Source organism: Amblyomma mixtum, chromosome 3, assembly GCF_055824585.1.
Source record: "Amblyomma mixtum isolate Tamu chromosome 3, ASM5582458v1, whole genome shotgun sequence".
Classification (NCBI taxonomy): Eukaryota; Metazoa; Arthropoda; class Arachnida; order Ixodida; family Ixodidae; genus Amblyomma; species Amblyomma mixtum.
The window spans coordinates 93,215,406-93,239,541 of record NC_143014.1 but is presented as its reverse complement, the minus strand read 5'-3'; the positions used below and the strand labels follow the sequence as shown (position 1 = coordinate 93,239,541).

Sequence of the window (24,136 nt, the reverse complement as noted above, 5' to 3'; positions counted from 1 at the left end):
ACTCAAGCCCATTACCAACATCAGACACTTCCTGCCCCATCCTGAAGACCGTCATACTAAAGAAAAGGCCCAAGGCGTTATGTACAAAATACCGTGCTCTGAGTGCCCAGCGTTGTACGTTGGGGAAACAAAGCATTTCACGGCAAAGATGAAGCAGCACAAAGGTGACATCAAAGTGAGCGAAGCGCAGTGGCGAAGCACTACAATCGAGGCATGTGACCGCAGGATAGACTTTGACGGAACTATTGTGCTGGAGACCAAGCCAAATCCGCCCACAAGGCTGCTGCTTCAGTCACGACTAGAGATGTAAAATTTCAAGAAATTTTGAATGGCATGAGAAAAACCATTCTTTTCAGGGTTTTTTTCATGAAAAATTCGAAATTTTGCTCAACGTGTTAAAAACAGATTTATTTGCAACAGCACAATGATCACTAATAATGCTCTGAAGTTCAGTCGAATATGCAATTATAGATGTCATATTCTGAAACGAACTTCTTGTTCTATTGCATCCCGAAGATAAATAATTATTTGCACTCCAGGTGAATATGGAGATATAAATATCGTATTTGTGGAACGAACTTCTTGTTCTATTGCACCGACAAAGGGAACATGAAAACTGATCTATAAGTCACTCCATATCGGATTCAGAGTCACTGCCGCTGGATGCGGCACTACGCGCAGCAGCATGGATTGAAGTTGTGTTCACAGTTAGGTTCCACTGCACATACACGAGCTTTCGAACGCGTTCCCCTGAAAGCCTGTTGCGAATCCTTGTATGGACGTTTCCGAAACGTGACCAGTTTAGTTCGCAGCTGGCGGTTGATTACGGTATCTGCAGCAGTCGGCAAGCCAGAGGAGTTAGCGGCTGGTTGGTGCAAAGGCTCTGCCACCAGGTAGATGGGGCCACGTGCTTGGCTGAGTCCCAGACCCCTGTCCTGGATCAAATTCCTGCGGATGTCCTGTACTCTGCGATGTTGGAAATCAAGAAGCTAGACTTGTATTTGGCTAGAACCGCTTACGTGCACAGCAGCCTGTTATTTATGCCGTGTGTGTCGCGCTGTAGAATTTGCAGTCATTTTGTTCTACTTCAGCCGTGAGTTCAAGTATTAGTGTGTTTTTAAGCCAAGCCTGGATCTTATATGTCACCTGGCCTCCAACCCGCATACTCGCAGCACGAACGTTTTAAAAGCACTACCTGGCACCGGCGATGACGACTGCTCTCCAATCATTCAACGATGCAAACTGTTATGGTTTTCAAAGCAAAAACAAAAACCTAAACTGAAAGCAAGCAATCATAGAACCTTGAAATTGCATTGTGAAATTTTCGATGTTTCTTTCCATTTTTTGTCTTCTGAAAAAAAAAAACGAAAAAAACGTTTTTTTTTTCCAAAATTGCAGTGTTTTTTTCAGGCCTTCACATCTCTAGTCACGACACATGCAGCAGACGCCGGGAAATATTCATCGCTCCTTCGGAACCATTCCCTCTTCCTAGATCCACAGTTTGGGTTGAGTGACCTGGCGGTCAACTATATGTGCGTTTAAGAGCCAAGCTGCAACTCGTCACACCATTGACAAACAAACCAAGTAAGCTTTCGAAACACCGCATTTTCTTACAAGTACTTGGCTGACGTTCATTTCTCGCTTAAATCTGCATTTTAATCGCGTAGCCATTAGTGAAGAGGCAGCAACGGGTGGAAAAACAAGTTGCTGCATATGAACAGAGAGCGACACATGCCGGAGCCTCTATATAGCTTCTGCAGGGGCTCCGTGCGCATGTGAGGCACGTGTCATACGAGAAAGCATCTCGCAGAGCCACCACGACCTCCGACACAACAGTCGGCTCTTCTCAATAGCCTGTGCGCACGCGAGTAATCGTGACGCTCACGGGTTCCGCGACGATTAGCATAGATGCATGCAGTATGTCTAGGCTTGCGTGAGAAAAGGAGACACGCAGATGCAGCCACACGCTGAAACTGTTTGTCCGTCCCATCGCGGGGTCACTCCTTATCGCTGTCAACACTTCTCGTAAAGCTCATGCACAAAGAGACCTCAGAACTGCCGCAAAGCAATGGAAGTAGAATCGGAAGTAGAAACCTTATGTTTCTTCTTTTAGCAGATGCGCTTCTTGGCGATGGTGCCATGCTTTTCATACACGACAAAATATAAGGAACCGTGTCGTGGTTCAGCCGCGCTTTTTTGACAGAAAGCCCTAGGGTGGCATATATGCCACCCAAGGGCTTTCTGTCAAAAAAGCGCGGCATGAAGCCGCTTTGACGAAAGTGCTTCAATCAGAGTACGCTTGCTTTCGTCGGCTTGATGTTCTGTCTCTTCACAGCAGCGACCCTCTGCGCTGCGAGCTTTTGATCTTGCGGGAAACAGTGGAAGACGACAAAGTCGCGGCCGTTGTTGTTCGCGCGCCCGAACGTAGAGCAGTGCCATGGTGTTGAACTTGCTGCTCAAGCTCAGCTGCCACGTTTTGTACCACAACGCACGTAACACGAGAAGCAACCCATGCAGCACGAGAAACAAAGCTCGCTCGAGTGGCTCGAAGTATCCCCAGCTCCCCAACGTGACGGCACGTGGGCCAACATGAACGAGGTTAATAGCATATTTATGTTTGGTTTTACTTTTTTTAAGGCGGAAGCCTTTAATGCCTCATCGTTGTAAGCAGGAGTTGTCGACAGAAAATGTCACGCTTTTCAATTGGTCGAAATGCTCGTGACGTCACAGTGCGCGAATTTCAAATGGGGCCAATTGTACTTTGGCTAGTAACGATGCAACCAATCAAAGGGATCGTATAGTGATGCTCCAAGTAAGTGGGACTGAGTTTAGTTAATTGCTTAATTAATCAATTAGCCTAATTAAGAGAGAGGAAAATGAAGAGGTCAGAAGAAAGAGGAAAAGAAAAGAAGGACGCGCGTCGCAGAGACAACAGCGTCCGCGGAAGGAGGCGCTGCTGACAAAACAGATAAGTACGAAGCCGCGTTCGCTCCACCACCACGCACTTCCCCATTCAGTTCGACGTTGCTCGTTTCATATACATTGTGTCGAACATCCTAGACAGTTCCAACATTTGACAGGTGAATGACAGAACACGATGGATAGAAATACAATAATATAAATATGAAATAGCCTAAATAACCTTTCTAGTTAGTCCGCATTAATCAATAAAACCGAGAACGAAATTGGTCGAGTTAGGGAATCGAACCAGGGTCTCCGGAGTGCGATACGAGCACGCTAACCACTCCGTAATGCCAGCTGAATGGTTTTGGAATGAACAAAGGCGCGTCTAGCTAATAGGGCACCTTCGTTCACTCCCATCTTCCCCCTTTCCCTTACGGCGAGGTGCAGGTGTCCACCCAGATATGCGAGAGGGATACATTTCCTTTCCTCAAAAAATAAATTTACCGTCCAGCAAGGCGTACAGCCGAATTGGCGATGGCGTTCTGTGGACTCCCTGGCAGCGTTGCAAGACGCTGTCGCGTTCCACTCTTACAGGCGAAGCTTAACATGTTAACCACACATCAGTAACACACGCAGACAGCTAATGGACGCGTCATTCGCTGGCAGCACTTGAATCATCATTCACAACCACATTCGTGGCAGAATGCTGTACTCAGGCTTTCGCCTTGCACCACTTTAGTCGCCAAAGTGACTCCTAATTTTTTAACTATTATAACATCACTACACATCTCGGACACACGTTACTAAGTCATAAACACCACAGCGCGTTAACCAACGAGCCATCGTGGCCTATGCGAATAGCGTGCCTGCCTGGGCACGAATAGTGCCTGGGTTCGAACCCCAACTGCGGCAATTTTTTTTGATGATTTCCTTCTATATTCTAATTTTTCAATATTCTGAGATTTCCTCCGACTGACGCAGGAGGACGACGCCGGGTTTTCAGCAGAACGAGCTCCTTACGCTACCGCGTAAAATGTTTGGAAGGAGACGACGCTGAGAACCATATTACATCACTTATAATGAGTCATTTAGGAGCGACGATAGGGTAATCTCTCCGAATGAAGGAGCAACACAGGACAGTATAATAGAAAGGAGCTTAGAAGTGACCAATCTCAACTGGACAAAGGCGGAAGCAAAAATGCACATCCGCCGGGATAGTCAAAATTCCAATCAAGCTGATTAGTTAACTTCGTACAAGAAGCAAGGAAACGTTGTTAAGATCATTGAAAACAGCCATAACAAATAGGCCAATTCCGGACAGCTGGCGACAGAGTAAAATTAATTTGATTTATAAAGGGAAATGAGACAGGATGAACATAAACTCCTTCAGACCGATTACGATAACCTGTTATATACAGGATGGCAATGCAAGCGGTGAAATTAAAAATGCAATCATGGAAAAAAAGTAATAGGATACTAAGAGAACTTCAGAACGGGTTCAGAAGTGGTAGGCGCTTAGATTTATTAGCGAAGACAATGGTCATGCGAATGAATCCGCGGCAGAAGTTAACAAAAAGCGCCGAAGGCTCAAATGAAGAGAGGTAACATAGGGCTAGAAGTGCAGGAATAAAAATTGTATTTAAAGAAAATGGCGAATTTATAGACCGATTTATTAAACCGTTAAGGAAACGGAAGAAAAATTGAGGTGCGGTTCAACTACTCTTAAACCTGGTCAGAGAGCGAAAGCTATGGCGTATCGGGCAACTAACTATACGCGACTTGGCGTCTGTAACGTTGAGTGCGTTCCGGACACTGGATAGGCAGCGCACCCACGCTATCACTTTGGCAGGTGGCAGTTAATGGATGATCGCGAGAGTTTGCTCACCCAATGAACGCTCTGCCACAACGTTGTCAGCGCTAACGCATGCAGCCCACATCTCTCTCACCACCCCACGGACCTCAAAGCGCGATTCAGGCGTCCGCTCTGACCCAGGGGGCCAGTTATGCGCACTTCCTTTGCTTAAAATCATCGGAGTCTAAAACGTTGTCCACGCCAACGCCAAAGAACGCCGACGGCCTATACCAGGTGTCCCAGCTAAGTGTAACCAAACTTTTAAAAAACACGGTGTCCTAGCCGTCCGAAACCAAATGAGGGTTGTTTAGAGTCGCGTGACCTAGACTGCAGTATTTTTTTTCGTTCTTCAAGGTTGACTAATTAGTGAAGCTTAATTAACTAACTTTTTAATTATTGACTTCAGGAACAAAGTGTCAATGGAAAAGTTGTAGATCGCTTTGAGAAACAGCTTACTGGGACATTTGCAGCAAAGTAATATTTACGTAAAGCAGTTTTTTACCGGCCTTTAAAGAATCATAACCCGCACAATAAGAAAAAGCTTTCACATGACAACTGTGCCACTTCAACGTCCCAAGACGCGCCTTAAAGAATAAAATCCATTTTTTTCTGAAGTCCTCTCCTCGATGAGACTTTGGGTGCACATTGGGGCAGAGAAGTGAGCGAGCAGCTGGTCACGTGACAACTTTCTTTTAAGGCCAATAAATGAAGCTACGTAAATCGTAACTTGACGGAAACAGCACTACTAGCGGTTTTTCGAGGTGATCTAAAACTTTTCAATTGACACTTTCTTCCTGAAGTTAATAATTTAAAAGGTAGCTAATTAAATTTAACTAATTAATTAACTTCGATGAGCGAAAAAAATACTCAAGACTAGGCCACGCGACTATGAACAACCCTGAGTTGGTTTCACTGGACTAGGACACTTCGCCTTTTTTTAAAGTTTGGTTACATTTAGCTGGGACACCCGGTATATGGCTTCAGTGCCGCGTTTCTGCCACAACGTTGACAAATGCCAACGCATGCAGCGCACATCTGTCACTACCGCCACTGTCCCAGGGGGCCAGGAGGAGGAGGAGGTAAACTTTATTTCGCGGGTTGGGGCTTTGGTTGGGGTGATGTTCCCTCCCCGCGATGGGCTCCTCCGGACGCCAGGTGGCCGACCGACGATGTCGTTCGGCGACCTCTTTGGCCCGCTCTGTGACTCGGAGTTGAACCTCCGGGTCCGAGCTGAGCAGCGCGGCCTCCCACTGCGATTGTGTAGAGAGCTGCAGACTCTGCGATGGCCAGTCATGCGCATTTCCTTTGCTTTCGAAACTCCCGCTTTTCATCGGCTTCATAGCTTAAGGTGTCCACTGTCCCATGGGGCCAGTTATGCACCGTCCCTTTATCTGTTGGCAACATGACGTACAAGGTCTTTTGAAGGTAAAACTTGCGGCCACGGCGAAACTGGCTTTACCTAGCGCAGTGAAGCTTTCGCTTCAGAAACGACAAAACCGCCACCACTCCGTTTCAAAGAGTGCGCTCCGTAGCACGCACGCACAATGTCCTGATCATAGTCGGCACCAGGGCTTCTCATGTAACACCAGTTATTCGCCTAATTGAGCAGATGCAATACAACCCTTATCCTGAATACCGCGTGTTCGCGGAGAGACTTTCGACAATAAAAAAAAAAGGCCTTTTGAGATACAGTGACCATTCCTTTGCGATCATAGTGGATGCGTTGGTGGACGTCATAAAATGGGTGCGATATATCAATTATCAGGTAATTAACTAAAATATCCTAATAACGTTTTACAACTTAGCATGCAGTTACGCGCATGTTTATAATTAGCCAATTCTAGCGCGCCACAGGTGCATTCAATATGTTATTATCTGTGAAGCAATGTAATTATCCCTGACGCTTCGACGCCTGCAATTTCGGTCGTCCGGACGGGAGGGAGAGGCGTGCGGCGGCCGCAAAGGGCGCCATCGTCACGCCCACTCTCTCGCTCGTTCCCGCCTGCTCGAGCCGCGCGATGCAGCGCGCCGCTCAAGCCGGAGGGAGCTAGAAGCTTGTGACCGCAGAGGTGGGCAAATGCCATCATTTTCGTTTTCCCTCCCTCACCCTTAAATTTCTGGCCCTCTCTCGCCTTCATTTTGCAAAATTCTGTGGCCCTCCCTCACACTCACGACTTAAAATTCCCTGGCCGCCCCTCGCCCTCATTCTCACTTCGTCGGCCCGCCCTCACCCTCGCCCTCAAAATCAGCACTTTTAGCATTCGAGTTATTTTTCCTTATAGGTGGTGTCCAAACTACGGTGGACATTGCATCACGGCAAAGCTCTGTCAAGTGAATTTGGCCTTCCGGGTCGTTCCTGGGGTTTCGTTTATGCAGGCATTGCCTGCAGACGTGTAGTTTTGACCTCTCTTCGCTGGAAGGGTGTTGTGCGCTGCCTTAAACTGCAGCAACTTCTCTGCAACTGGATGCAACATGTTCCGAGTGCAGTCAAGTAGTCAGCGGCAAAAACATTTCACTGTTACGATCCGCTGGCTGCCTGCGACGTGATCCATGCACAGCTCTAGGCTTTGCTTCGAGTATTTTTTTTAGCGGCAGGATTGTCTGGGGATACGGTGCTTTGTTATCCACGACGGAGATGATATACCTTCATTTCAATTCCATTCCGTCCTTTTTCCGCAATTCGCCATTGGCCCACGCCCTCGCCATCACTGGGATCAGTTACTCAGGATGGGAAGAATCGAACACAATCGGATGTAAATAATTCTATCATAGTATCAGTACATTCATTAACATGTTTTCCATCCACAGCTTCAGGACATACTAAGAGCACAATGCATGGCTGCTCAGAGATAACAGTGCGTGGAAAAAGGCCGCCTCTTTATTCTCGCTTTCGACTTGTACACGATTATAAATCTATCGCTATCATCATCCACTGCAGAGCAAATGCCTCTCCCATATCTCTCCAATTAATTCTGTCCTGAACCATCTGCGACACATCATCCCCTACAGAAATATATTTTCACATTTAAAGTAGCATATAATAAAATTTCAGCATGAAAACGTGCAAAGGGGCGCAGCTTCATGAGTTAAAACTCGAGCTACAGTGACTGACAAACATTTCCAGCTAACTTGCTTTCAAAGCGTGCAGCACGACAATAGCTGGGTGTTGCTTATCTGCTAAACATAAAAACAAATTGCTCTTCTATTTTTGTCCTTCACTCACTGTACAAGCCGATATTCCGTCAATGTATTTTAAACGTTCTCCAAAGTGCCACCCGACAGTCCATCGCTTAGCTTTCACGCCGGCCATTTTCAAACACCAGACAGCAATACCATCTTTTGTCGTTTATTCTTTTACACCCTCGCGAAATGAAAGACTGTAAGGCTCACAATGAGAATGCACCATCTATAAACAAGAGCGAGTTTATCGTGAAATTTCAAAATATTCTTCCTAGAGTCTACCTCGGCTGACCCCAGAAGCAGCAACGCCGCCATATTAGATCAACTGAGAGAGTCTACCTCGGCTGACCCCAGAAGCAGCAACGCCGCCATATTAGATCAACTGAGGCCGTGAAAGTAGCCGACACTTTATCCTGCACGCTGGCAGTCAGGCGCTGGTAAACCACTGAGGGTACTCGGGGCAGCTGAGAGACACTTTGGCCAGCATGACGTTACCATGATGTGCCCCAAGTCAGAGTATCGCCAAGGCCTGCGTGTCGGTGTACACGCTAAAGACCCAAGTCCGATCAAGCGCAACACTGATTAACAATGGCTCGTGCACCGATCGCAGCACTCCAGGTCTAGGAATTAATTGAGCCAGTGCGAACTGCTGGCTCAAATTATCCTGAAAAACTTATTTAAAAATTACGGTACCCCAAAATTTTACGAATTATTTGGGATTGCATATTTCTGGTAGTTTCTGGGTTTCTAGAAAATTTCGCTCATTGCCCGGAAGCAGCTCACGAGACTAGCCAATTGAGACTTTTAAAATAGGGGGACCCTAACGATTAGGGGCATAGCGGGGCGCCAGAGCATATGCGCAGAATAGCGCCCCTCCTCTGCATGCGCACTGGCACCTCGCTATGCCTCTAACCTATAGGGTGCCCATATTCTAAAGGCAAAGGCTTTGCGGGCACATAACTTCCAATCTAGCTGTTTTAGAGTGAAATTTGTTTCTCTAGCGTGGTTTGGGTGAAGAAGCTGCCGACACTTGTTTCTTTAGAGCCATGCACCAAAAGAGTTAAGTGAAAGCTTGGTAGAATCAATGGAACAAGAAAGGCTGCTGTGACGCATATACTGGTAATTATCAAGGAATGGTATGGAGAAGAAAAGTCACTCCTTGCTCTCAGTACAAAATGTAGTTTGGTGCCAATGCGCTACAAATGCAATATTTATTGCTAGAGAAATTTTCACAATCACTTCTATCGTACTTCATGCTTTTTAGTCTTAAAAATGGGGTACCAGTGCAGCAATACTTCCCTGATGACGCGAGGAATCTGAACGTTGAAGCAGCGGCACTAGAGCACCTTTGAAAACGTGCCGCTTTATCGGCTCGTCGCTGCAGCAGCAGGCGACAACCATCGCCAGCATACGTCGCGAGGAACAACGTTTCATGCGTTTACCACTTTACTGTGTGCATTTTTGAAAAATCCTGTGCCATGCCATGACTGTAACCCTTCTGAAGCAGTGCGAAGACCTGAGAAACCGAGTACCTGGCAAAAGTCGGGCCAGTTCTCGCCATTCCGACACTTCATCGCTGACGTATTCAATGTCAGTTTTACTAATTTTCCGCGTAGAACCTGCAAAGAAAAATAATCAGTAAATTCTCCCACTAAATGTTCAAGTGTTGTTAATCATATGGGTGGAAGAACTCAACTCAGAATATCTCCAGGTATAGAATCTTTGATATAGCTGTCATCCTTCATGTTGAGCCTGGCATGCCCATGCACCTCACTGGTATCTTGTGCAGGGTCTTTCGCATCTGCAAAGTCAGCAAGGCAACTCGCCAATGAAATACGCACTAGCATGTCTGCTGTTCGTTTCCCGTACACACTAATTCTAATCTGCTGGCTAAACAGTATGCAGCAAGAAAAAGGCTTCTTACAATGCGTAAAAGCCAAAAAAAAAGTGCCGGTGGTTTAGTTTTGCTCAGCATGAAATATTGTGCGAAAGCACGGTTCCGGATGAGGGTCAACTCAATTTTCAAATTTTCTGGGGTGGGCCAAACCCATTCTGGGGGTGTCCCAGGTCGGTTCCGAACGTGGGTCAACTCAATTTTCGAATTGTCAGGGGTGGGCCACCCAAATTTGGGTGACGGGCTCAGCCCATTTTTGGGCTGTCCCTGGCCGGTTCCAAACATGGGTCAACTTTCAAATTCTCTGGAATGGGCCACTCAAATTTCAGGGGTGGGATAATTTTATTTTTAGACTAGATCAAGACTGCCTTCCACCCGAACACATCCAGGTTCACCGGCAGTCAAATTCAGCCAAGGTCATTTCATCTCAAAGGACAAAGGTCGAGGTTTCAGAGACCCATCGGCTTTTTCAATATTGCTGGTGAAGTAGTGCTCTCACACTAAAGAAAGCGTGCACTGAAAAAAGAACTTACCACAGAAACAATGACAGATAGTGCAGCATGTCAGGATACAAGTAAATGAAGCAAATAATGTCACTCCAGTTCTAAGCATGTCACTAGAAAGTATTAAAGGAACAGCTATGGTAATTGGGACTGGTTTGGTAATGAAAATGGTGCACACAAGCTCTCAGTCGAGTATAGCAATAAAGAACACTAAAGTTTTTTGCAAACTCTCAGCGGGTTTCTGTATAGCTGTCATTGTAGTTCGCTGCTGGATGCAACCAAGACCAGTGCATGCCTTAAATAAACACAAAATGAAAAAAAAAAACCCTTGACCTTTAAATTTTCTCGAAATGCTTGCTGTAACATTCCATGCTTTTTTTGCATTCTTCCAAACTATATCTGAATGCACTATTTCCAGTCGCTTTGAGTGCTGCAAGCTTGCTCTTGTATGCACGAACAGCTTCTTCAGGGCCTGACAACTTCTTGCGATGCATTGATGCACATGACTTTTTTACTCTAGGAAACAATAAATAATCGCTTGGGGTGAAGTCAGGACAGCTGGGTGTATGAATCATATTTAGGGGTTGGACTTTTCGGCTTAAACAGAAAAAAAAACCTACAAAAGTACGCTGAATCCAGTTCTTGGCAATTCAACTGAAAAAGGTGAGTATTTCTGACATGTGAGCCATAGCTATAGTAGGATAAAACTTAAAAAAAAATAACAGCAGTTGTTAACAGTGGCCATAGTCTGCGGTGTCTTTTATTACTCCGCAAGCCAATCACAACAGTAAACAAAATCAGCTTTTTAATGTTTGACTTTATAAAACGTGCCAGTTATCAAAATTTTACACCTTATAATTTTTTTCTTGTGATCGGCTTCTTGTTTAGGTGACAGGAAAAGTTTTAACAATGGACTACTTTTTTGTCGTGGAGGAATTCTGTGCGTCAGCCCTGAATATGGGCGGAGCTTCAAAGCAGATTTAAGCTGTACCTGACTACAGCTGGCTGTTGAGTAGGAGTTATACTGAATCAAAGATCAAAATTAGCTAAGAAGTTAAAACAGGGACCTGATGAGACGGTAGTACTGTTAAATAAGCGGCGCAGTTGTGCGATTTTAGGCACTGTTCCTATAGCTTACAAGAAAGTGCAGACAGGGAAGCACCATCTCCTCGCCGCCTGCAAGCTAAGCATTGTCATCACACACTTGAAGCGGTTAGCTGGTTAAGTAGGTTTATCAACTGCATGTACAATACTGTCATGAAAAAGTATCATGTTGTATCATGTTCTCGCTACTGCGATGACTGAGCGGAAGTTCTATCGCTGCCATCAGTATGCAGACCACACTCTCACTCAATGCAGCGCGATAACCCAATAACAAGATGTCAAAAAATAACAAATGACAAAAACAAAAAAGAATGACAAAAAATAACCTTCCACTTGCATTTCTTGTCTGCCGACTATATCATTTAACTTGCAATACTTTTTAATGACAATAGCAATCCCTTCTACAAGCAAAGCTCAAAGTACTAGCATTTGTAGGTTAATTACTGGAAAATAAACTACTACTGCTGACTGAGAGAGACACAAGTGACTTTTGACTACACACGATTGATGTATTAAACCACCGAAAAAAGTCAGCAATTCATCCGTTGAAAAGAAAAAAAAAACAAAAGCTGCGTCCTGAAATTAACACTGAAAGAAGTCAGCTGAACTTTAAAAAAAAAGAAACCAAGAAGTCCAACCCCTAGTCATAACTAACCTCTGTGGGCTCCAGGAACTGAGTCATGATGCTGACTACATGTGTGGATGTATTGTAATGAAGCAAAATGATCCCCGACACTCCTATACTTGGCTGCCACTCTTGTAGCTTGCTGAACACATTTCGTAGGGATGGTGCTGTACAGCATTCAGCAGAAACACAGAAACAGAAATCTTCTGCTAGAGGAACAGTCGCAATACAACCAGAAGGGTCTCCAATTTCTCGCTAACACTTCTGGGCCAATTTGGAGGGCCTTCATTGAGAAAAATTCCCATAATAAACTGATGCTTACTTCTAACTCGTACATAAAGGTCTCGTCACCTGTAACCATGTCAGAAACGCATTTCAAGTAGCCTCCATTGAATCTGCGAACATCTGTTTACACCATTTGACATAGATGTGTTTTCGCTCATTTGATCAAACAGAATAAAACTTTACTGACTAGATACTTGCACAGAATTTGCGACACTGCCTGCAATATAACCTACAGAGCCAATTCAATGCCTTTAAATGTCATCTGACGGTCCTATTAGATTATTTTCCTCACTAAATTTGGTCACTGGGCACATGCTCTTCTCGCCTCCAACGATGTCCTAAGGTCTTCTATAATCTCAAATCTTTCAGAATAATAAGGTGGAGTACTTCTGGAAAAGAGGACATTTCAAACTGCCTTTTGAGCATAGTATCTCCCATAATAAAGAAAAGACTGAATCGAGGAGGTAAAACTTATTCAACACCATTCCTACAAATTGATCCAAAGTAAAAATATTACCAAGATTATGTTCAGTGGCAAAGAGTGCCAGCTAAATTTAGATTTTATTTTTACAGCGGTCAGAAACCTTGTTCACCAAACAATGTAGGGAACATATGACAAATGCTTGCGAAGCCACTGCACAACACAGAAATCCTGTTCATCACACTCAAGCAACATTCCACTATAGTGCTATATTCACTCTTCTTGCCTTACATTCGTAACCTGCAAAAGACACCTCCATTTGAGAGATTGTGCAATGAAGTTTCTCTGGTGCTGTTTTTTTGCGGTTTTGTCACATGCGATTAATAGTGCACAATATTCTTGTCAGCTATTGCATTTGATTCACTGAATCCAACATGTATGTTGCATTTCCATGGTTCTAAGCACTCTGTGGCACAAACAGCCATTCCACCAAAGCTTAACATCAGCAAGTCTTCCATTTATTCTACCGCACTCTTCCGTTAATGCATCATGAATTCAAACCTAGCAGCCGATATGCACAGCATGTGAAATACATGCTTACCAATTTCAGTATCAGCCATGCGCCCAGATACGTACACCGCGCTGGAAAATAAATACTTGTTAGACGGCAATAAATACAACTAAAATAGTACCTACTAAACAGAACACAATGCGAAAAATGAAAGCGACTGCTCCTACACTGAATCCACCTTGTAGAGTGGCCAAATGCCACCACCCTTGCTAGATTACCGCAAGCATAAATTTGCAACAAAAAATGGCTGGAGGTTTAGCACTGCTGCACACGAAATATTGTGGAAAAGCACGGTTTTTTGCAGGTGGACACCACAGCCACGTACCTCAAAGTGCGATTGAGGTGTTCCCTGACCCAGGAAGGCAGTTATGTGCCTTTCCTTTCGTCAAAATCAATGGAAACCTTCCGCTGGTTTTGAGAAAAGGAAAGACCCACAACTGCCACAATTTGTAAGTGGACGCCATGCCACCGCCTGCTCAAAGCGCGATTGACGGGTCCACTGACCCAGTCAGCGAGTTACACTTGCTTCGCAGACACCGCTGAAACTCGAGGAGTGCGGCTAGAAGTGCTTTCGCAACAAAAACGCCTCTCCATTCAAAACACAGCCTCCAGGGAAGTACAATACTTAAGACGATGCGCATATGCGCTGCATCTGGACTGCATCTGGGCCCCATTAGGTCCCATTTTAATATTTTCTGGCTGCAACAGTTATTTCAGTGCAGCATCCATTTTAAAGTAGAACTGCTCGTGCGCAAAAAAAAAAGGGGGGCACATCGGCCTGGCAAAAGTCGTACCTAATACTGTTGTAAAAGCGTTCAAAGCGCAGACAAATACAGTAGGCAAGCAAAATGAAAGTATGCAAATGGTGGGCGGATGGCAGTCCACATATCCAGAGCAAGCAATACATGGGGCGTGACATGGCGCATACTGAATGTCAGATATGGTGGCTAGAAGGGGGCAGTGTGACGGTCGGGAGCTGGCGGGGCACACAGAGGAGCGATGAAAGTTGTAGATGGCGCTACGTGCAGCTGGTGTGCAGCTGTCGCGGCTGTTGACGGGCAGCTAGCATGCGCAGGGCAGCTAGCACGCGCATTGCGTGAATTTTGCGTCGCATTTGAATTTTGATTGCGATGCGCAGTGCAGACATCATGGAATGTGTGCAGCTCAGAGATGCATTAATAAGAAGAGTGAAGCTTCTGCAGACAGCAGAGAATGAAAAGATGCGTCATTTGCTACATCGCAACGCGCAGCAGAGGGTTAGCCATGCGATTCAAAAAAAGAGGAAGATCTTATTTTACATTCGGAGCACAGCAGAATTTTCACTCTGTACGCACTGGTTTTCGCTAAAGGCTTGGTGTTAGTGCAAGTGAACGTGGAGAGCGAACTCGGAAAGCTAACTTGTGATTTGGCCATCTGCCGCAAATATAGTGAGTGGCTAAAGAAAAAAAGGAAACGTACTAGCAAGGGAGTCCACAGAACTTTTTCCAGGGGGGCGCCCGATGTCCGGGGATCGGGGCGGCGATAGGTTAGCACCAAAAAGGAACTAGTACATAAATAATATCCATAATTCCAGGGGGGGGCAACCGCCCCCTTCCGTACGCTCATGTGTACTAGCAAAGCCGCGCGTGACAACACGCGGTAACGACACGTGTTCATTGTTCTGTTCACTGTCCGCGTGTCCAACACCATGCCTTTTATAGAAGCTGCAGGTTTTTTAAAAGGAAATAGGTTGCATATGTGGGTGCTTTGGTGAACCTCAACATGCACCACATATTTACCATCACTGGTTTTGTTGTACAGGTGTACAAGACCAGAGGAAACACTTTACTACATAGCAAAGCAGTCCACATACACACAACATCCACAAGAGCATGAATGATGTTTTTATTAAATAGTGCAGTAATCCAAATGCACACATCAGACAGAGCGAAACAATGGTCTCTACTTGACGAGCGTGCTGTTGCAGGCTAGTTGGTTGAATATTGTTAAGAGGGAACAGCATAAACACAGAACATAGGAACGCACAACACAGGCGCTGACTTACAACTGAAGTTTATTCGAAAGGTGCACACACAATAAATAATCTTGAGGCAAGCTGTCAGCTGAATCAACGTCAGCGGCGGTGTAAAGGACCGGATGAAGGCGATAAAATCTTAAAAGCTATAAAATTTTTAACAAGGAACGATGCCTGCGGGAAGACTGACATGAGAATAAGAAAACAACAAGATGCAGGTGAAGGATGGATAATGGGCATGCGGTTGGGTGAAAAAAAAATCTGCACTGCGAGAAAGTGAGTCAAAGCTTCTTCTATCCGACAAAGAAGGCGGATTCGTCGTAGTAGCCAATGAAACACTCCCAAAAAGCCAAAAAGGCACTACGCGAGAATTTTGAAGAAGTCAAGGGAAGAGCCCTAAATAAGCAAAAAGCGGAAGCTGAAGCATTGTGCCGAAAAGCAGGCTTGCAAAAGTTGGCGTCAGATATAAAGAATTCCAAAGGGCTGACCTCGAATGCCTTTTTCTCTGCAAAAACCCACAAAGAAGGCTCTCCCTTCCGTGTAATAGTCTCAGAGCGAGGCACCTGGCAGTAAATAGTGGGTGCTTACTTGCAGAAATCGCTGTCGGCGCTCGCAATTGATGACCCATTCCTCATCAGAAACCCCAAAGAGGTATCCCGCTACATGCAGCCAGAGCGCCCTGAAGGTGTGGACGTTCAAGGGCCTCTACTACTCTCTGCCGCAACCAGCAATTTTAGCGACCGTCAGCGAAGTAATAGAACAGCACGGAACTACTCGCTTTCAAAACAGCTGTGGCATCAGTGTCAGCACGTTCCTCAACCTGCTAAGGCTCTACCTTCAGTTTTCTGCAGTCTGCTTTGATGGGACCCTTTACAAGCAAAAGGACGGCGTGTGCATAGGGTCCTGCTTAGCACCTGTGCTAAGCGACTGCCAAACCTTAACAACTACGGGGCCAGCAAGATCATGCGGCATGTTGATGATTATCTTGTCCTTTTCAAACCGAACGCCACCAACCAGCTCGCAACACAGGAAGGCATCATAAGTCTGTTTAGGTCGAAACTGACAGGTCTCTCCTTAACTTCGGAACTTCCAGCAAACAAAGAACTCAGGTTTCTTGAGATGACCCTCAGAATCGCACCAGATCACATCTGCTGGAGATACACGCCACCCTCCATGAAGAGCCTTCTGCCCTTTTCATCAGCGCACTCGAAACTAGTGATGCGCAGCATCACCGCATCAGCTTTAAGCAACACACTTCAAAGATCGTGCTATCACGGCGTCCCGACCAGCTTCCAGGCGCAAGTAGGACGGTTGACAGACGCAGGGTTCCCCATGTCGCTCTTCGCTAGCTTGGCAGAAAAATTACTGCGAGAGCTTCACCATTTTCGCTGCACCAACAGCAGCCCAGATCGGTCAAGAACAGCAGTAATTCCCTACGTACACAAGGCAAGCCATAGACTCAAGAGAATAGCCAGGAAACACGGAATACGCATAGCTCTTTCGGCACCTAACAAATTAGGAGGCCTCTGTATAAAAGTCAATCAAGAGGATCAGCCGAAAATCGCGTACAAGATCAAGCACAAGGCACCATATCTAAAACACTGCAAATCACTCTAAGAGCGCCTGTTTGGCTTTTTGGGAGTATGTTTCATTGGCTACTACGACGAATCCGCCTTCTTTGTCAGATAGAAGCTTTGACTCACTTTCTCGCAGTGCAGATTTTTTTTTCACCCAACCGCATGCCCATTATCCATCCTTCACCTGCATCTTGTTGTTTTCTTATTCTCATGTCAGTCTTCCCGCAGGCATCGTTCCTTGTTAAAAATTTTATAGCTTTTATTAAGATTTTATCGCCTTCATCCGGTCCTTTACACCGCCGCTGACGTTGATTCAGCTGACAGCTTGCCTCAAGACTATTTATTGTGTGTGCACCTTTCGAATAAACTTCAGTTGTAAGTCAGCGGCTGTGTTATTCGTTCCTGTGTTTGCGCTGTTCCTTCTTAACATTCTCTACTTGACTCAGGAAAGACAGTTGAAATCGCAACGACAGTCAGCTGCGGCCGCTGCCGAGAAGTCCTTTCGATGTACTTCGATTCGAAGTGGCATTCGTAAACGACACACTCTGTTGTCAGCTCCTTGTCAGCACGTTTGATATTTCGCGGCCACAGTTCGCGTCGAGCTGCGTCTTTAGGCGGTCTGAAAAGGAAGGCCTTGGCTTTGAACGTTCTGGTTTGGTTTGGTAAGGCTATGAGAGACGCCGTAGTGGAGGGCTCCGGAAATTTCGACCACCTGGGGTTCTTTAACGTGCACTGACATCGCACAGTACACGGGCCTCGAATTTCTCCTCCAAAGAAATTCAGCCGCCGCGGCCGGGATCAAACCCGTGTCTTTCGGGCCAGCAGCCGAGCACCATAGCCACTGAGCCACCGCGGCGGCATGTACACGCTTCTGTACCCGGGTACAAAACATGTTCGCGCTTTCGGCGCCATGAGTGCACGCAGCGTTATCAACTACACAACACAGGATTAGCACAATATCACCCACTTGAGAGGAAAGAGCCAAATAATCACAGTGGCACACGTGCGACGCTTCCCAGCTTGTAAACAAGCGCAGTCTACGCGTATACGCTTGCCCAGCTGACCATCTACTACACAACACAGGAACAGCACAATATCATGCACTTCATGCTTCAAAATAATCACAATGGCACACGTGCAAACAAGCGCAACCAACGCAGCCTACGCTTGCTCAGCGGACCTCGCCTGTGCTGCTGCACCCACACGCCCGGCAACTTGTCCTTGCACACCACTACGCTTCAGCGCCCCTTGCGGCGCCGGGAAAATTCATCGCACTACGCGCCTCTCCCTCGCAAGGCGCGCATACGTCGCCCGTCACACTGCCCCCTTCTATCCACTTATGCCACTGAAGCTACGTGCACAATTTTCCCACATACACTCTGCTGAACTCACCAAAATGAAGCAAACGCTAACCCGCTAACCGCGCAGTGCAGTCAGCCTCAGAACAATCCAGCGAGCAAGCAACCCAACAGGCAGCCTCGGGTTTCAACTGCCTCGGGTTACAGCTGCCTCGGCCTCAGCGCTCAGCAGCGGCGCTGGCTAAGGAACTTCAGTGCGCCTTAAAGCTGCCGCCTGGTTATCACTAATATTCATAAACGGCGGCACAAATGCACACGTCGTCGCGGAAGACGCTTTTCGGAGTACGAGCAATGCGCGCCACGTGATCGCCGTCACCAGTGTCGCTTTTTTTTGTTTGTTTTTACTTTTATGTTTGTGCAGCCAGCGCCATCTCGGTGCGGTTAGTGCATGGTTAGTGCGGTTGGCGGTTCGGATGCGCGGCCACAGAGGGGTGCGGCGGGCGTACTGCACTCGTTGAATATTCTAGCACGGCCGCTAGATACAAAGCGCTTTGCATCAAGCGGCCGTGATTCTAGTATGCGCGTTCGGAAAGTGTCACGCGTTTCTCATCTCTGGTCGCTAGTTTGGCTCCTTTCTTTTAATAGAACCTATCATCATCGCTGTTTTAACGTAAATCGAAAATAGACGGCGAGTTTGCTACAAATCGCGTCGTCTTTCAGTTTGTGAGCTTTTTTATTCGTGCCGCTATTTCTGCATCGTGGTCACAACGCTCTGGAGAACGCTCTTACGCCGTGCTCGGCTCTTTCAGGGCTGTGAAATCTATTGCAGAGGACGTGTACGTTCAAATCAGCACGCTTGTATCAAGCTTATTAGGCGCACGCATGTTTGCGAAGGGGAACGACTGAAATGCTTTCTTCCGTATCAGGTTGCACATGGGCAGCGAAAATGTCTCAAAGCTTGCTGGCTAATCAGCCAGCTCCAACGGCTGCAATGCGATCGCGGCGGTTCGCACAGGTTTGCAGATACGATACCTCACCATGAAGTCGGATTGACAGCGCCAGTCGCTTGATCGCGCTTGTCCCGCAGCAAACGTTGCGTTAGCCACACCAGCGTTTATCGGTTACCGGAGAATGAAGCCATGAATGTAGATTGCATGCAGCAATCATTGAGATGGGGTACGCACACGTCATTCGAGAATATGTGGCAAGCTTTCTGCTGGCGGTGCGAAACCAAATGAAACCCATCTGCCTTACTACCGCTTGGCACTGCTATAAAAGCGACACTGTGACCCCTGGTCTGGCTAATGGATCGCTATATTAGTGCAGTTTGTTCTGGGAGAAAAAATCCTCCGAAACTATAGTTTGTTTTGAGAACAAATTCTCATACCCATTTGGTCAATTTCGAAAAACATTATGTGATGATTTCAGAAAACAGCGGCACACGGAGAAAGCGCTTCTGCGGCGGAAACATAAAGCATGCAGCGGTACATGAATCGCTGGGAAAGTTTGGGGGCGCGCTGGAAATTAAAATAAAAGAAAAATATCTTTAGGGGATATTCCCATCATGCCGGAATGGTTTATTTCGTCTTGCTTGAAAGAGCATCAGTAATATTATTTTACTATACTGGGTCGGTACGATATCGTTGCAAAGATATGCCACCCTTCTTGTCCCAGGTGAAAATATCCTAAGCGGTCAAATTGGTTTAAGGACGTTTTTTTTCAGCCGGTTACAGCCGGATTCAACTGTTTGATCACTTGGGATCTCAAATTTTCACCTGAACCGGCTATATATACTAATTACTGCCTTCATTCACTGCTGTCCTCCGTACGCACATCAACCGCCGATTTCTTTCAGTACCGTTTTCTACCTGCACAAACACCCCAAGCTCGTGCTCAACTGGTCGGTGATGGAACGTCGCGCGTTGAGCGCACAGCGCGACAGCTGCACCATGCTCGCATTTTTTTATTGCGAAAGCAATACTACTTGCACTTTCAAACCTTTGCCGTGACGCGGCGGTGCCATGAACCCCGTGTGACGTCATTCGTGAAGTAACGCCGAAGAGCTGGGCGACCATCTCGCGCCGTCGGAGAAAGCGGCAGTGCCTTCACCGGCGCCTAACTACCGCGCTCTCCGCTAGGAGCGCAACAGGTGTCGTGACGTCACGCCGAAGAACTGGGCGACCCATAGAGTTTCTTACTATTACCTAGAGGGAAAGCTGGCGGCGCTGCACTTCAGCCACCATGGACGCTCAAAGCATCATGGGGCAGTGAGCTACTTGTTGCGGCACAGTTGTAATTTTTTGGGAACATGGAGTGGCATTACTGAGATGTTTCATTCCGAAAACGCTGTTCGTATGTGCGCAGACGACTTTGGCGCGAACGCAGTGTGCAAAACTCATAATAGTGAAAACGCGACGACACACGACGCCAATAAAAGGTTTCACTTTCCTGAAATGCTATTAAAAAACCTCTTATAGTATTTCAGCAACAACATCTTTTTGGAAAACATATTTACTTTTAAAAGTGCGTCTGTTAATAACGAAATATTAGTTTTTATAGTGTTCATTACTTGGCCAATAGGAGAGCGAGTCGTCTCTTATTTTGGGCAAACTTTGCACTTAAATGCTTTTCTGCTCGTTTGTTGCAATCATTAGACAAGATATCGAATGTTAGGACGTTTGTAGTTAACAAACAGCTTTATTTTTCTATTATTTTTTGGCCAAAAGTTGCAGTTCCGCAACAAGTAGCTCACCGCCCCATGATGCTTTGAGCGCCCATGGTGGCTGGAGTGGTCTCGAGGGGTCGCCATGCAAACTCCCATAGACGGGCTGCCAGCTTTCCCTCTAGGTAATAGTAAGAAACTCTATGGGGCGACCATCTCGCGCCGTCGGAGGAAGCGGCGGTGCATTCACCGGCGCCTACCTCCTGCGCTCTCCGCTAGGAGCGCAATTGTGGCGTTACGGCGAAGAGATTAGGCTCAACTCACGTCGCTAGTAAGCAGTAGCTGTGCCAACCATGCATGGCGAATGTGCCAACCACCAGCGGCTTAACATTGCTTCGCGACGATGCCGCCCACCGCTAGGGAAGCTCGTCGCAATGCGCGTAAGAGACAGCAGCGAGCTATTCATCCTTCTCTCAGGTGCAAAAACAACAGCCGTCTACGCAGAGCGGCGGTAGACACGGCGGATGCGGGCTGAAGAAACGGATGAAGCTGCTTTCGCAATTTCCGGGCTTAACCAAGCTGAGCCTCTGCCAATTTTCTTTTGCTTGGTGCACTACAGCCACAGGACACCGAGAGTATTTCGGTGTCGGCAGTGGAGAGTTTTAGCACTCTCACACGGTAAATACGCTAACTACGATTCTTATACGACCACACGGCAAACGCAGGCAAGCAAGGCGCAAACGCAACGGGCACACGTTGCTGCATTGGCCGGCCGCGCGGCTGTGCTAAAACGGTCTCAAAGCAGCGCAATCCTTAGGCACGCAAAATACAAGCGTTTATTGCGAGGAAGTATAGCGGCGCATTTATCTTTGGTGGAATGCATTTCGCTATGATCTCAGAGGCGTCAGACCACACTATAGCTCCTGTACGGGTCCTTATTCGAGAAACCTCGGGCCCATTTTAAATTTCTTCTGCGAAAAAATAATTCTAAGTCTAAAAATATTTCGATGCCCATTTCAATACTCTGGACATCCTAGGGGCAGAGTAAGCACAGCTGCAGGCCATGGGGAGACTGAAAGGTGAATAAACGGACGGGCGAACAGAAATGAGCGGATACGGGGAAAGTATGCAGACTACGGGATATCGGACACACCGATCTCCACTAGGGAGCTGGATATTCCGTCGGAAGTCAGCGTTCGAGTCCCGGAAGTCAGCCTTTGGCAGCGCACGAAATTGGGCATCAGCACGGTTTTTCAGTTTTCGTTTTCACCTTGGCATTTCGTCTTTTCGTCGTTCTCCTCTTCTAGAGCGCAGCTCTTTGACGCCTGTTTCTGCGTTTCGCGTCGTCGTCGTTGCCGTTGTAACCAGCAGTGGATACCTTAGCCGCGCTTTAAGCTGCGAAACCAATGGAGCGGGAGCCTGGAAAGCAAAGGAAAGGCGCATGACTGCCCTCTTGGAACAGTGGACACCTCAATCGTGCTTTAAGCTACATGGCGGTAGTGACAGATGTGCGCTGCATGCATTGACAACGTTGCTCCAGAATAGCTGCCACCTGTCAGGGTGGCAGGGTGGGTGGGGACTTTAATGTAGATATAAAGACAAGCGGGAATTTCTTACCACTTATGCGGGAGAACATTCCGTTCCTCTCGCTCGTAACGCCTCCCACGGCTGCATGGAGGAAGGAAAACTAAGGAGAGGCCCTTCGTATTCCCAATGCATTGGCGAGAATGTGGCGGAAGTGACGTCAAATTTTAGGCTTTAAAAACTCGGGCCACTAGCAACGTTGTCGTTGTTGCTAAGAAAACTCGGGCCACTAGCAACGGCGTACGGCGTCGTTAGCGTCGTTGTTGCTATGGGCCCGAGTGTTTCTCGGTGGCGGTGGACGGGCTTTCGGCACGGTGTGTTCGGCCTTGCGTGTTAAAGTCTACATGCCTGGCGTCGTGATGTTACGCACGCATCTAGGATTGCTTTTAAATGCGGCAAATGACCGCTCATTTGATATTTTGTTCGTCAAACTTGGTGTCGTTACGTGGAGCGATCGATGCATTGAAATGAATCTCGCGAAAAGGTGGCACTCCGGAACCGCGCTTCGACACGCGAAGAAGCGTTGATTGTTTTGATCAGTGAACTTTCGCACCTCACCAAACAGCACAGAAACATGAAGCTAATGAAGCCGCTCTCGGCGATGCTGAGCTGCGTGTCGAAGGCCACACGGCGGGTGTACGGGTAGCCCGAGGAGGATGGTGAGCTGAGCTATAAGCGGCGCGCAATGTCGTCTTTCTTCGCCTGGCGTCGGAAAAGGTTCACCGCACCTGTGAGCCGGTCTGTGTCTAGGTGCGTGTTTGCGGGGAGGGAGGTGTAGGAATGTAGCGGCGAGCGGCGTGGTTTTTTTTATACCTTTCTTTTACGAAGCGCTTGCGAACCGCGCGCGATACCCGCCCCGTAGCTCGGTGGAGAAGGAAGATAGTGAGGAAAGCCGAGCCAACTTCCGGTTGCGGGGCGGCTTCACAAAAAGTGACGTCAGGGCCTCTCCTTAGTTCTTTCCTTCCTCCATGCACGGCTGTGACAGCCTCGCGAAATACTTGCGCACAAGGCGCAGATCTCGTCTTTGAGAACCAGGCATTGATGCAGCAAGTCGGGCATATATCCATCTACTCGTATTTCTCCGACCACAAATCTTCCTTCATGACAATCGAGAACTGTGAGTGGAGTGTTTCTTGAAGAAGGAAAATGTGTGAAAAATAACAAGTTGTCTATAATTGTACATACATGTTTTGCTCGAATTCTTTGCCTCAATCTATAGAAAAGCTGAAACAGCTGATGAGCTGCGCTCAAATTTCGCAGTAGGAAGTAACGTAATCGTCGGCAATTTTTTTTCCACGGTAATGCCTACCTGTTGCGCCGTCAGCTGCCTGAGGAGACCGTCAAAGTCTTTGGAAAATACGTTACAAAATGAGGGGCGCTTTGTATCTCAATGGGACGATGCCAGCAGACGACAGGACGTATATATAACACGTACGGACCCTTGTCTGCTCAGCTCTGTGTAGTCCCGCTGCGCTTTACTGTGATGCATGTCCCCGTGCTCTACGTCCAAGTTATACCATCAGTGAGGGCATGTAAGAGAGAATAGGCGGAAACCTTCACGAGGCAGTCGACTCTGCAGTGAACTTTACCAAATTATGTTTAGATCGAACCGGAGCGAGGTCGCGTCTACTATCTGGTGTGGTGCCGACGGTGTTCTCGTTC

At 47.0% G+C, this 24,136-nt stretch overlaps 1 protein-coding gene across 1 annotated transcript in view; it reads right to left on the bottom strand.

Annotated features, from left to right (window-relative positions):
* The window catches only part of LOC149350959 (uncharacterized), a 31,074-nt gene extending 12,985 nt beyond the window's left edge, over positions 1-18,089 (bottom strand). Inside the window, exons 1-4 of the mRNA XM_089580125.1 lie at positions 17,898-18,089; positions 13,370-13,410; positions 9,633-9,737; positions 9,469-9,555 (exon numbers count right to left, since the gene is read on the bottom strand). Of these exons, the coding sequence (XP_089436251.1) occupies positions 9,469-9,555; positions 9,633-9,737; positions 13,370-13,388 (211 nt within the window). The 5' untranslated portion in view covers positions 13,389-13,410; positions 17,898-18,089. The remainder of the gene's footprint in view (positions 1-9,468; positions 9,556-9,632; positions 9,738-13,369; positions 13,411-17,897) is intronic.
* Between the last annotated feature and the right edge of the window lie 6,047 nt (positions 18,090-24,136).